We start from the raw sequence: 14051 nt of genomic DNA on the forward strand, positions 1-14051 counted from the left end.
GCTTGGGGGGCAGATCTTCGACTTTTGCAGGCAGGGGGGGTTTCTTGATAGGCCCAGCGCGGCGGGGAGGGGCCCCTGGCTCCTCTGGAGGGATTCCACGACGACTGCTGCCTGGACGAGGGCCCCAGCGGGTCTCAGTGCGGCTCTCTCTGCGAGGTGGCGGGGGGCCTTGGCCTCCAATTCCACGGGCAGGCTTTCGACCTGCTTCTGGCCCGGTCAGCTGTGGAGTCTCCTCCTTGGGGGTTTCCTTTTTGGGTGGTGGAGCTTGTATCTTGGCTGCCTCATCATTGCCTGGGGGCCAGGGGAGTGGACGGGGCCCTGGGGGAGCTGGCTCCTCCAGAGGGAAGCGAGGGATTGGGGGCCCAGGGGCTCCATTCTCAGGAAAGCCCGGATAACTGGCCAGATAGGGTGGTGGGGGAGGTACTGGAGGGGTCTCGCTCCTGAAGAGGGAGACAGAAAAGAATGGAAATTAAGTATCTTAAGACGAGGAAAACCAACTAGATGGGGAGAGAGAACACTTTATTATAACCCACACTCCTTTCACGTTAACCCTATCACTTCACCGATAACCCAAAGTACCTTTTCTCCTAGCCTAGATATTTTCACTGGAAACCCACCCATTTCTCTACTCAGACTCACCTCATCCCCTTCTCATCCTCGTCAGCAGCCTGGCGCAGTGGTGAGGTAAGTGGGCGGGGGTCAGCAGGTGTGGTGGTGAAGACATCTCCTACCCAGGCCAACTTTGGATCCACTGGTGGGGTGCCACGATCCCGCAAGAGTGGGGGTGCGTGGCGCTCAAATGGCTCTGAGCTTGAGCCTCCACTGTCTGAGCGCTCCCGGGGAACTAGGCCTGAGGAAACAAAACAGTATGAAAAAGACCACCCTTTTTTATGTTACAAACCCTCCAGCCCAAAAAGCATCTCCCCAGTTAATCCTCCATGTCAGCCCAGTCAGTGTCGGCACCTCCTTCTCCTGGGCCTTGCCCACGCTCCTGAAACACAGTTACCCACTAAGCTTCCCTACAGATGAATCCAATTAATCCCCCCACCCAGGGAAATCCCGTTAAAGAAGGACCACTGTTTCATTTCTGCAACAAAGAGGTATCTCAGCAGTGCTAGGCTCCCCTCTTAATTGGTGGCCCTTCATCCCCATAGCAAGATGCTGATACCCACTTCCTAGGACTAAGGGGTCCACCATCCCCTCCCTCTTCTGTGGCCCCTTACCAGAGGGATGCACACCAGGAGGATAGAAGTCCAGAGGGGGCCGGCCCTGAAGGAGCCGGGGGTCCACATAAGGAGGAATCATCATCCAGCGGGGATCAAAGTTCATAGGGGGCATGGGTGGGGGCCGGCCCAGAGCACCTGGGTACAGTGCCTTGGGGGGTGGTGGCGGAGCCTGTGGAGCTGGCACAGCCCCCATGGTAACAGGCTGTGGTGGTGATGGGGGCACTGGGGCAGGTGGGGTGGAGCCCTGTTGATGCTGCTGCCACTGCTGCTGTTGCTGCTTCAAGAGCTGCTCCTGGGGAAAGACAAAAGGGGATGAGAGAGGCATCAAAGGCCCCAAACAAAAAAAAAACGAACAAAACAAAAACCAAAAACCGGCAAGTGCAACAAATACCTCGACTAGATGGAAACTAGGGTGACACAAAGGAAAGAGAAATGGTAGAGAGTCCCAGAAAGTAACTCATGGATAGGATAAATCCAAGAAAAGCAGCCTTTAAGAGGGGAAGTAACTTAGTTTCACCTGCTGCTGCCGCTGGAAACGAGGAGGCAATGATTTCTGATACTTGGGGTAGCCCAAGCCTTGGCTGGGGGGCTGCCGGGTAGGACCAACACCATCACCCTTGGGCTCCACCTTTGGGGCTGGAGGTGTGGCAGGAGAAGGAACCTCTTCTGGTGGTTCAGGACCCTCTTTTGAGGGTAGCTGGGGTTCCACTGCATGAAAGAAAAGATACTCATCAAAGTGGTCTAGTCCCCTGACAGATATTCCATGAACACCCCCATAATTTCAGCTCTCACCTCTAGCTCCCCCACTAAAGGTTAAGACCATCCCATTTAAAACCCATGAAAACACTTCGTGGTCTCTCAAAAGCCAACGGTGGTGGCATTAACTTCCCATGAGACCATCAAAAGTAACAGACACTTTCTTCAGCCTTGCTCCACTCTAGGCCTACGGGAAGTGGTTTCAGGTCACTACTTATTCAGGAATTCAAGTAACAAAACCTTTCCCCCTAGGATGTCCATACAAGTGAAAAGACCTTTCTCGCTCGCTCCTACCACCTACCACCGATGGTCCAATAAACCAAAACAACTGCCTTCTATTTCCTTTACTCACATCCTTACCACCTACACCCTCAACCCCAAGCAGATAAGAGATCTGGCACCTGGTAGTACCCATCACCATCTCCATACCTGGGCTGGCTTCGAAGCTGCCACTGCTGGTGCTACTGGTGCTGCCACCACCACTCACCACGGTGGGAGCTGGAGCCACACCTGGAGTGGGGGTGGACTGGGCAGGAGGGGCCTGTGCCGGCTCTTCTGGTTCTTTTTCAGGTGCCGGGACTGGTGCCGGTGGAGGAGCTGGAGGTGCGGGGAGTTCTTTGGGGGACGCAGGTGGTGGAGCGGGGGCAGAAGGGGCAGCAGGTGGTACAGCAGGTTCCGATTTGAGCCGCTTGTCAGGTGCCCCAAACTTCTCATCGAGTCGCTTGAGTTTCTCGGCACAGGCTGCCCTGCGTTCCTCCTGCATGCGCCGTTCCTCCTCCTCTCGCCGTCGCCGGGCTCGCTCCACAGCCAGGGAGATTTCAGATGAAGACTGCTTTCGCCGCTGCCGCCAAGCCTCATCCTCATCTTCGGGTGCTGGGGGCTTGCAGGGAGGGCCCCCGCGATCCTGTCAGTGGGCAGACCCAGCAGGGCCAGAGGTATCAGTCATTATGTTTCTTATGATCGCTTTCACAGACTGATCAACTGTCTCTAGCTGCAGGTGCAAAGACCAGGCCTAGGGGCTGATGGCCTCTCAGGGTAGGGACAAACTCATGATCCTAGTCTTGTTTCCTCTCTTTCAGAGACCCAAACATCCAGGTCTCCTTGTTTTTCCTAACTGGCATCCCAGTTTCTCTTTTCACCCAGACTCGCCTAACACCGACGATTTTCCAAACCTTTCCAGAGATGCTCCACAGCTCTACATTTCCTGCAGCCCATTTTCGGTCCTCCCTCCAGCTTCCTCTTATTACTACTGCTTCAATTACTCAGCTGAAACTAATCTCCCACAACTGACCCTCTCAACCCCTCATTGTAGACACTCACTGGGTAGTCCCCAGGGGGGCCCCAGTTCCCGGTGGGGCCCCGGTGAGGTGGGGGTGGGGGAGGCTTTGGGGCAGGAGGCCCCGGCTCTGTCTCTGGAGGCCGAGAGGTCTCTGCCCAGGCCGTCTTGGGAGGGGGTGGTTCGCTGCCAGGGGAGTTGCCCTTTTTGCCATCTGCTTCAGGGGGCCGTTCCTCACCAGCAGCTGACTGGGACTCCTTGCTGTGAGCAGACCAACAGTGGAATTAAAATCAGCTGCAACCCAACTCCTTTAAGAGTATATTACCATGAGAGAAACGGAACCCCCTCCTCTCCCCAGAGGGCCCAAACTCACTGGCCCTCAGCTCCCTCCTCATCGGAGTCTCGCCCGTCTTCCTCATCGCTGAACTTGAGCTTCTCAGTGTAGTCGACCTCCTCGTGGGCCCCTGAGGAGAATAGTGAAGAGTGGTAACCCAAGCATTCTGCTCTCCAATCTCATATTTTCTGGAACACAGGAACTACGTGATAGGATGTACTACTAATGCCAACTGCCCTCCTCCCAATGACATCCAGATCCCCACCATGACTCTCATTCTCACTCCTCTTAGTTCTCTACCAGAACTTGGCTTTCTTCCACGTATCTCCCCTACCTTTCAGTGTCTGCTTTTCTCCCACACAACCCGTTTTTTAAGATTTTTTTTTATGACGTGGACCATTTTTAAAGTCTTTATTGAATTTGTTACAGTATTGCTTATGTTTTATGTTTTGGTTTTTGGCCGCGAGGCATGTGGGATCTTAGCTCCCCGACCAGGGATCGAACCTGCACCCCCTGCACTGGAAGGTGAAGTCTTAATCACTGGACTACCAGAGAAGTCCTGTATAACCCGTTTTTTCCTCATCAGATTTTGCTTTTTAAAACTAAAATACTTGGGAATTCCCTGGCGGTCCAGTGGTTAGGATTCCACACTTTCACTGCTGAGGGCCTGGGTTCAATCCCTGGTAGGGGAATTAAGATCTCATAACTTGTGTAGTGCAGCCCAAAACCAAACCAAACCAAAAACCAAAACAAACAAAAAAACCCCAAACCAAAACCAAACCAAAACAAAAATACTTGGTCCTTAGTATCCACTCACCTGCCCAACCATCATCATTCTCCTGGTCCAACTGATCAAACTCTTTGAGATTATCTTCTTTAAGAATGGAAGGCCGACCCACAGGTTCTACGAGGCGCATTGGTGGCCCTGAACCTCGGGGGCCTGCCACACGGGGGAAACGGAGTATTGCTTATGTTTTATGTTTTGGTTTTTGGCCGCGAGGCATGTGGGATCTTAGCTCCCCGACCAGGGATCGAACCTGCACCCCCTGCACTGGAAGGTGAAGTCTTAATCACTGGACTACCAGAGAAGTCCTGTATAACCCGTTTTTTCCTCATCAGATTTTGCTTTTTAAAACTAAAATACTTGGGAATTCCCTGGCGGTCCAGTGGTTAGGATTCCACACTTTCACTGCTGAGGGCCTGGGTTCAATCCCTGGTAGGGGAATTAAGATCTCATAACTTGTGTAGTGCAGCCCAAAACCAAACCAAACCAAAAACCAAAACAAACAAAAAAACCCCAAACCAAAACCAAACCAAAACAAAAATACTTGGTCCTTAGTATCCACTCACCTGCCCAACCATCATCATTCTCCTGGTCCAACTGATCAAACTCTTTGAGATTATCTTCTTTAAGAATGGAAGGCCGACCCACAGGTTCTACGAGGCGCATTGGTGGCCCTGAACCTCGGGGGCCTGCCACACGGGGGAAACGGCTGTGTATGAAAAAGCAAAGGGCAGAAGAGGTTAAAAGATGGCATGTTGTATAATCACATACGAGACTGAGCCTCCTGGCTAGAAAACCATCTCCTCCCCAATAGGCTTCCCCTGTCCCCAACCACAAACCCAGACCTAGATTACTCACCCGGGCCCATCAGGAGTGGGGTATCGGTAAGGCCCCTGGGGTCCATAGGGCGGAGGGAACGGGAGATATGGGGGATACATCTGCAAAAGGGCCCAATAGTAGCTGCTCAGAGGGACAGTCAAATAGCCTACCAGCTCCCTAAACCTATTATCCTCCCACCCTCACTGTATGTCACAGGCCCCTGCTTTCCATGTGTCCCCTCCAAAGACTAAGCCCTAATTCCTAACTCTCTAACTTCCAGCACAACCAATCCAAAACAAGATATCCAAACTCACGAAAGGCGGCATCATTCCGCGGTAGGGAGGGAACTGGGCTGGGCCTGCAGGCTGCAGCCCACCCCGGGGATCATGGCCGTGATGAAGTTTGGAGTCCGGGCCCTCCAGCTCATCAGGGCCACGCCCACCTCCGTCCCTCCAAGTTGTAGAATCTGTATTTTGGAAAAGGCACAGAGAACATAGCTGAAAATGATGGGGAGAAAGATGAATAAGCTAGCACCTAACCCTGAGACGGAATAAGGTAACGTCCTGGCCAAAAGGTAACCACTCATTCACTCACTAATGGCGGCCACTCACTTTGGGGGCGGAGGCTTGGTCCGGGCCCAGACGACTGTTCGGCAGACTCCCTTTCCTTGGCAGCCTTGTCCTGGTCGCCAGCCGCCTGCAGGGTCGGAAATTCCTCTCGAGAGAATCGTGACAGTAGGCTTGATGCCCTTCCACCTGTTGGTGTTGAGGTGCAAAAGTATGAGACACAAGTACATTTACTGAGGACGCACCATGAGTGGAAGGGTCTGATAGGTGGCAGATCCGGTTCTGCCTCCAAACTCACCCCCTACGTACTACATGTTCATTCCCCAAGAAAAAAGGTCAGTTTTGGGACATCCTCCTCACCTTCAGTTAATTCTGAGACAAACTTGCTCATGTGTATACCATGAAACTGAATATGGGATCCAAAATTTAGCCAAAGAGGAATGAGGAGGTACAGTGGAGGTACAGTGCAGGACTCCTGCCTACTATGGTGCCCAAAGAGACCTCCCCAAACAGCCCTGCACTCACCATCTCCATGTGCTCCATGGGTGACACTGGCTTGTGCCCAGGACTTTACCCCGCTTGGAACCGAAGGAGTGTTCTGGGGAAGCAGAGATAATAAATGGTGACGTGGATGAGAAGCTACAAGCCATTCTTGCCCCTGCCCCTTAAATAACATCCAGCTCTTCAGATACCTCGGGGGCTGCTGGGGGTCGTTTCGGTTGGTTGGAGGCAGGCGTCTGTGAAGCCGGCAGTGGCTGCGATTCCGGCGGCTGAGCGGTTGAGGCATCGGAACTGAGGGGATGGTAGGATGAGGTTAGAGTCTGAGATGGCTCCAGCTCCACTGCTTCTCCAACTGGTGGAGGACAGGAACTGAACCCAGGTCTACTCCCTACTTTTAACAAGTATTAGGGCAAAATACCATAAGCTCGTCACCCTGCATAGGCTGTCCTTTATTCTTCAAGCTTTCTTTACATCTGACAGAAAGCTAAAGGTACCATTCATCATTCATCTAACAGGAGTCCTACAATAGGCAGGAAAGGGTCTTCCCTGTTTGTCTCTGACTCTCATGTGGCCAGGCTAGACCAAGCCCCCATTCATCCTGAAGTTCAAAGTTAAAATATTCATAACTCTAAGTCTCCCAGGTCTCTGTCTACCTCTTGGGGTCGGACTGCTCCTGTTTGCTTGCCCATCCTGTTCCGTCTTTCGGCACTAGTGAGACGTTGGGGTCATTGCCTTTGTTCTCGGCTTTCAGGCTTGGAAGGTTGGCTGGGGGTGGCATACGCCGAGCAATGGCAACTTTCCCGAGACTCTGCAGGCCATGGCGAGGGGCAACTGGAGAAAAGGTGGAAAGAGAGTGAAAAATGCTTTATATAAGAGATCTAACAGCATCCTACCCTAGGTCCCATTTAGACATCCTCAATATCTTCTCTTAGAAACCAAACTTCTCCTAGAAACCAAACTTCTCCTAGAAACCTTCCCTCCCTTTGCCCTAGGCAACCTCTGAAATTCTATCAGGAAAGAAGGCTGAGATGCTTTACATTCAATACTTCTATGTGGGATGGTTGATCTTGAGCCTGCAGGGAGCAAGCTGGCCCCAGACTTCTCCAAGTCCACATTTCTTTGCCTCCAATTCTTACGTGTCCAAAGACGGGAAACCACAGACACGCCTTTGTAGGAGGGTACTGGTGTTCACCCAAAGCACAACATCCCCATGAGAGCCAAGATAAAATTAGAACGTCTCTAGTGTTTCTCTAACCTTTGGATGTATGTACCATAGTTGTTTCCCTTCGAAGAGCTCTGAAATATGTGCCCCATTCATGCCCAGCCTCCTATAATTAGGAACATCATTGCAGGACCCTCACCAGCGGGTTTCTGGATCTCTAAGGACTTGCCCTTATATGTATCAAACAGGTTGAGCGAGGAATACTTTTTTCCATCCTTCCCCTTGGCAGTCGGCCCCGAGCGATCGGACATTGCGCTGGAAGCTCATTGAGTACGTTGGGTCCTGCAGGCACCTCCCCCAAAACGTGCCGGAGCCTGTGGGCCAGATACCAAGTGTTTCAGTCTCTGCTCCATTTAGAGACTCCAACAGAAGCTTAGACTCGTAGGCACCCTTTTATTCTCATCAGGGGCCCAGATATGTGGCCCTCTAGTGTCTCTTCCTCCAGCCTATTCAAACACCCCAGTCGCTTTAAGCAACCATTATCTACTTAGCTCCCCACGGAGCCCAAATGCCATGTTCCCTCTTTCCCTCAGACACCTCTTGCTAAGGAAACCCAAATAAAAATCCAGTATCTTCCTAATACAAACACCCTTCCCTTTGTACCAGTCTATATAAAGTGTAGCAGCCTCTTTGTTATGCCCACAAGTGATAATCTCTCTCCACCAAAATCATTTCAGAGACCTACAATAAAAAAGGGCAAGTCCAAGCTCCAGAGAAAACCAGAAAGACGCATACAGCTCCATCATGTAAGGAACAGAGCTTTAGATCCCCTACTTATTAGATACCAGCTTCCTGTGTGCCAGGTTCTATTCCCAGCCGCCTCACTCCCAACCTGGGAGGTTTGCAGGAAGGTATGCCAGAGTTTAAGGATTTTATGAGCTTGCTCAGCCAGACTGGGGGCTGGTGCAAGAGAATTCCTGAGGGAACAAATGGGGCTCTACATACTCCCAAGCTATAGAACCAAGTATCTGGGATAGCCTGTCTTTTCCTACACTTGCCCCCATCCCAGCTCCTGGAAAAATTTTTGTCCGCAGATGAAATACTGGTGGGCTCTGGTTTACCCTATGCAGATGTGAGAGAAACAAAGCATTATGGACCCACCTCAAGCATACCATGTAACCATGGGGCCGAGGCCGGAACCAACTTCATTTTCCTACCCCCAGTAAAAACACACATTGGCAGTCATTTCTTTCCCTAATACCCCTTGCTCCCCAAGCCGGCCAAACTCTCCAACATCAGTCAGTTCCTGGGTGACAAGGCATTCGTTTATAGAGAATGGTGTAAAAGAAAGAGATGGGAGTTGGTGAGACATCCAGACAGGACCAGGATGATAACCCAAATCAAGAACTTTAAGACAGGTTAGATAAGGATTGCTTTTAAGGTGTTTAAGGAGGCCAGTCTTTGAAAATAAATTTATGAAGGAAAAAGGGACAGAAAAATAGTGAAGAAACTAAAACTAATAAAAGAGAATTAATACGAAAGCAGGTGGGAAATAATACACGTAAGCGGGAATGGTAGGAAAAGGATGCAGACTAAAGTAAGGGAGCAACGTCAAGAGACCCAGGAGAAAGGGCGGGGTTGGGATAGAAAGGAGATAAGAAAGGAAACATGAAAAAAGCAGAAAAGAAATTGAGGAACGCAGAAAGCACAGATGTGGGATAAAAGCAGGGCTCCAGAGTGGGAGTGACTCGACGCGAAGTGGGGCGTCAAGAAGGGGGAACCTTAGCGCTGGATGATGGGAGGGGTCCACTGAAGGAAGGGAGACTCTTGGAGAAGAGGACAGTCAGGCGCGGCCCACCCTAGAGCGGCGGCAGGGAAGGGGACCACAAATACGGGTTAAAGGCCAGGAGCGCAACGGGGGGCGCGGGGGGTTACGGCCCAGGAGTGGGGGGTCGCCCCATGAAGCCACAAGGTGAGTGGGTAAGGGCAGGCCATAGACTCAGAGAAGGGCTGGAAGTGCGGGTCCCAGGGTGGGAGTATCGGAGGGGGAGGGGCAGGCAGGGCCCGGCAGCAGGAGGACAAAATGGCGGCGGCTAATGGCAGCTTCTCCTCCCCCCGGCCCGCCACCGCCGCTGCTGCCGCTGCCACCGCTGCTCCCGCGCCGGAAAAGGGCGTTAGCATTCGGCTCGCCCAGACTCACCTGGCCGGGTGCGCGGGGGTCCGGGACCGGGGCTTAGGGGCTCCCCGGGGTGGGATGGCGGTGGGGCGGGGGCAGATGGCGGCGGATGGCGCCGGGTTCGGCTCCTCCCGTCTCCCTCGCTCACTCCGCGGCTGGGCCCCGACTAACGGCCCATCCGGGCAACCGCCACCCCCGGGAGCGCCCCCCCGCCGCCTCCCACCGCGCATAAACACGCCCCTTAATTTGCATAAAGGGCGGGGAGCTTTCTACCCTATCCCTCTTTACTTCCAGGGCTATCCTTATTAAAAAAAGCAGAGCGTGCGAAGCTGACATAGGCTATTTGCATAAAGAGGAGGGACTTACAGGCGCTAGGACGCCGGTTGGCTGAAGTGGCAGGCCCCCGGCGTCGGCCGTTGAGACGTGTAGAGGGGGCGGGAATGCGGCGCCGGTCGGCCGGGGCGCAGAATTTGCACGACAAATAGGGGAGGAAAGAGGCGGAGCGTGCGTCGTGCGTTCGTGGAGAGATGGGAACGGAGAGACGTAGGGACGCCGAAAGTGGAAGGAAACGATCCTAGGCCCGTGGCGCTTTCGGCGAAGGAGACGGAGCTGGAAGACGGGGCGGAAGGGTTTTTTTTTTTTGCCGGAGGGCGGAGCTTACGTAACCAGGGAAGAGTCCCAACTCACGCTTCTCTTCGCGAGATGTGAAAGCACCAGGGGGGCGGGCCTTCATTTATTAAATCACGTCATGCAAATAAGGTGGATTGACGGGCCAATCCAAGGGGCCAGGGGCGAGCATCACACAGCATATGCCTTCTGTGGGTAGTTCTACTTATTTGCATAATATATGCAAATCATTTGAACAAAGATAGGCTACGAATAACCTGTTCATCAAAATAGTGGTAACCAATGACTAAGAAGGGCATTTAATTTTATAATCTACAATTTTCATGAATATATTTGTATATCTGATATTATTAGCAGTTTGCATTCGCATCACAACGAGTTTAATTCTACGAAATGCAGTACCATTTCCCTCCTTTGTCTCCTATTACTCTATTACTCTGCTCCTACTACCCGTTCAGCAAATCATTCAACAGCTGTTTTTTTAACCATTAAAAATGTATAAAATAGATTTTTATTAGAGCGGTTTTAAGTTTACGGGATAATTGAGCAGAAAGTACAGAGAATGCTCGTATACTCCTTCCCCTGCCTCAGTTTTCCCTATTATTAACTTTGTGCACTGGTGTGGCACATTTGTTACAATTGATGAACCAATAGTGTTACGTTGGTTTTTTGTTCCAGTTTTATTGAGATATGATTGACACACAGCGCTATATAAACTTAAGGGGTACAGCATAATGATTTGACTTACCAACATCATGAAATGATTACCACAATGTTTAGTGGACCTCCATCATCTCATAGTTACAGACTTAAAGAAATAGAAAAAATGTATTTTTTTCCTTGTGAAGAGAACTCTGAGAATTTACTCTTAACAACTTTCATCAGTTTTAATTATATTTATCGTGCTATACGCTACATCCCTAGTGTTTATTTATCTTATAACTGGAAGTTGGTCCTTTTTTTTTTGCGGTACGCGGGCCTCTCACTGTCGTGGCCTCTCCCGCTGCGGAGCACAGGCTCTGGACGCGCAAGCTCAGCGGCCATGGCTCACGGACCCAGCCGCTCCGCGGAATCCCGGACCGGGGCACAAACCCATGTCCCCTACATCGGCAGGCGGACTCTCAACCACTGCACCACCAGGGAAGCCCAAGGAAGTTGGTACTTTTTGACTGCCTTTATCCATCCCTTACCCCCCACCACAAATCTGATCTCTTTCTCTGTAAGTTTTGTTTTTTTATAAATTTCTTTATTTTTTGGCTGTGCTGGGTCTTTGTTGCTGCACGCGGGCTTTCTCTAGTTTCGGCGAGTGGGGAGCTACTCTTCATTGAGGTGCACAGGCTTCTCATTGCGGTGGCTTCTCTTGTTGCAGAGCATGGGCTCTAGGCTTGGGGGCTTCAGTAGTTGTGGCAAACAGGCTCAGTAGTTGTGGCTCACGGGCTCAAAAGTGCAGGCTCAGTAGTTGTGGCGTATGGGCTTAGTTGCTCCGCAGCATGGCAAGATTTCATTCATTTTCATGGCTCAGTAATATCCCATAGTACATGTATACTATACGTTCTTTATCTACTCACCTGTTGATGGGTACTTAGGTTGCTTCCATATCTTGGCTGTTATAAATAATGCTTCAATGAACATAGTGGTGCATATATCTTTTTGAATTAATGTTTTCATTTTCTTCAGATAAATACCTAGGAGTGGAATTAGTGGATCGTATAGTAGTTCTATTTTTAATTTTTTGAGGAATCTCCATATTGTTTTCCATAGTGGCTGCACCAATTTACATTCCTACCAATATTGAAAGAGGGTTCCCTTTTCTCCACATCCTTGCCAACACTTGTTATTTGTGGTCTTTTTGATAATAGCCGTTCTGACAGGTGTGAGGGGATATTTCATTATGGTTTGAGTTGTATTTCCCTGATGATTAGTGATGTTGAGCATCTTTTCATGTGCCTATTGGCCATCTTTATGTCTTCTTTGGAAAATGTCTATTCAGGTCCTTTGCCCATCTTTTTTATAGTAATTTTTTTTATTATTATTATTTTGCCTGCATTGGGTCTTCGTTGCTGTGCGTGGGCTTTCTTTAGTTGCAGCGAGCGGGGGCTACTCTTCGCTGCGGTGCGCAGGCTTCTCGTTGGGTGGCTTCTCTTGTTGTGGAGCATGGGCTCTAGGCGTGGGGGCTTCAGTATTTGTGGCATGTGGGCTCAGTAGTTGTGGCTCACGGGCTCTAAAGTGCAGGCTCAGTAGTTGTGGCGCATGGGCTTAGTTGCTCTGCGGCATGTGGGATCTTCCCAGACCAGGGCTCGAACCTGTGTCCCCTGCATTGGCAGGCAGATTCTTAACCACTGCGTCACCAGGGAACGCCCCTTTTTTTTTTTTCTTCTCTGCCCATTTTTTAATCTTTTTATTTTTATTGTATGAGTTCTTTGTATATTTTGGATATTAACCCCTTATCAGATATATTATTTGCAAGTATCTTATCCTATTCTGTAGGCAGCCTTTTCATTTTGCTGATAGTTTTCTTTGCTATGCAAAAGCTTTTTAGTTTGATATAGTCCCATTTGTTGATTTTTGCTTTTGTTTCCCTTGTCTGAGGAGACATATTCAAAAAAATATTGCTAAGATTGGTGTCACAGAGCATACTCCATATGTTTTCTTTTAGAAATTTTATGGTTTCAGATCTTACATGTGTAGTTAGATTTATTCCTAGGTATTTCATTCTTTTTGATGTGATTGTAAATGGGATTGTTTTCTTAATTTTTTTCCTGATAATTCATTGATAGTGTGTAGAAATGCAACAGATTTCTATATGTTAATTTTGTATACTCCAACTTTACTAGATTCATTGGTGAGTTCTAGTAGTTTCTTTGTGGCATCTTTAGAATTTTCTATGTATAGTATCATGTCATCTTCAAACTGACAGTTTTACTTCTTCCTTTCCAATCTGAATTCCTCTTATTTCTTTTTTTTGTCTGATTATTGTGGCTAGGACTTCCGATACTATGTTGAACGAAAGTGGGCATCCTTGTATTCTTCCTGATCTTAGAGGAAATGTTTCAGTTTTTCACCATTGAGTATGATGTTAGCTGTGGGCTTGTTATATATGGCCTTTATTATGTTGAGGTATGCTCCCTCTGTGCCCACTTTCTGGAGAGTTTTAATCATAAATGAATGTTGAATTTATCACAAGCTTTTCCTACATCTGTTGAGATGACCATATGATTTTTATTCCTCAGTTTATTAATGTGGTGTATCACATTGACTGATTTATGGACATTGATCCATCCTTGCATCCCTGGGATAAATCCCACTTGATCATGGTGTACAATCCTTTTAATGTATTGTTGAATTCCATTTGCTAATAGTTTTTGAGGATTTCTGCATCTCGGTTCATCTGTGATATTGGCCTATAATTTTTATTTTTTTGTGATATCTTTATCTGGATTTGGTATCAGGGTGATACTGGCCTTATAAAATGGGTTCAGAAGTTCCTTCCTCTGCAGTTTTCTGGAATAGTTTGAGAAGGATGGATGGTAACTCTTCTTTTTTTTTTTTTTTGCGGTACGCGGGCCTCTCACTGCTGTGGCCTCTCCCGTTGCGGAGCACAGGCTCCGGACGCGCAGGCTCAGCGGCCATGGCTCACGGGCCCAGCCGCTCCGCGGCTTGTGGGATCTTCCCGGACTGGGGCACGAAGCTTGTCCCTTGCATCGGCAGGCGGACTCTCAGCCACTGCGCCACCAGGGAAGCCCTGGTAACTCTTCTCTAAATGTTTGGTAGAATTTATCTTTGGTAGAAGCATTGTGGTTCTGGAGTTTTGTCTGTTGAGAGGC

The 14051-nt window shown here is 49.7% G+C and overlaps 1 protein-coding gene and 1 non-coding gene across 2 annotated transcripts in view; both read right to left on the minus strand.

Annotated features, from left to right (window-relative positions):
- PRRC2A (proline rich coiled-coil 2A) overlaps nt 1-9773 on the minus strand; it is a 16467-nt gene extending 6694 nt beyond the window's left edge. The window contains exons 1-16 of the mRNA XM_024738550.1: nt 9625-9773; nt 7624-7798; nt 6916-7093; nt 6454-6553; nt 6287-6359; nt 5807-5950; nt 5510-5661; nt 5235-5314; nt 4943-5085; nt 3632-3722; nt 3303-3519; nt 2412-2886; nt 1744-1934; nt 1224-1518; nt 640-850; nt 2-440 (exon numbers count right to left, since the gene is read on the minus strand). Coding sequence (XP_024594318.1) covers nt 2-440; nt 640-850; nt 1224-1518; nt 1744-1934; nt 2412-2886; nt 3303-3519; nt 3632-3722; nt 4943-5085; nt 5235-5314; nt 5510-5661; nt 5807-5950; nt 6287-6359; nt 6454-6553; nt 6916-7093; nt 7624-7735 — 2901 coding nt within the window. The 5' untranslated portion in view covers nt 7736-7798; nt 9625-9773. The remainder of the gene's footprint in view (nt 1; nt 441-639; nt 851-1223; nt 1519-1743; nt 1935-2411; nt 2887-3302; nt 3520-3631; nt 3723-4942; nt 5086-5234; nt 5315-5509; nt 5662-5806; nt 5951-6286; nt 6360-6453; nt 6554-6915; nt 7094-7623; nt 7799-9624) is intronic.
- On the minus strand, nt 7311-7441 carry LOC112395477 (small nucleolar RNA SNORA38). The gene has a single exon (XR_003002394.1). It is a non-coding gene; the product is annotated as a small nucleolar RNA SNORA38 (small nucleolar RNA).
- Nucleotides 9774-14051: the final 4278 nt, after the last annotated feature.

The sequence above is a fragment of the Neophocaena asiaeorientalis genome, unplaced genomic scaffold, assembly GCF_003031525.2.
Source record: "Neophocaena asiaeorientalis asiaeorientalis breed wild unplaced genomic scaffold, Neophocaena_asiaeorientalis_V1.1 scaffold282, whole genome shotgun sequence".
Classification (NCBI taxonomy): domain Eukaryota; kingdom Metazoa; phylum Chordata; class Mammalia; order Artiodactyla; family Phocoenidae; genus Neophocaena; species Neophocaena asiaeorientalis.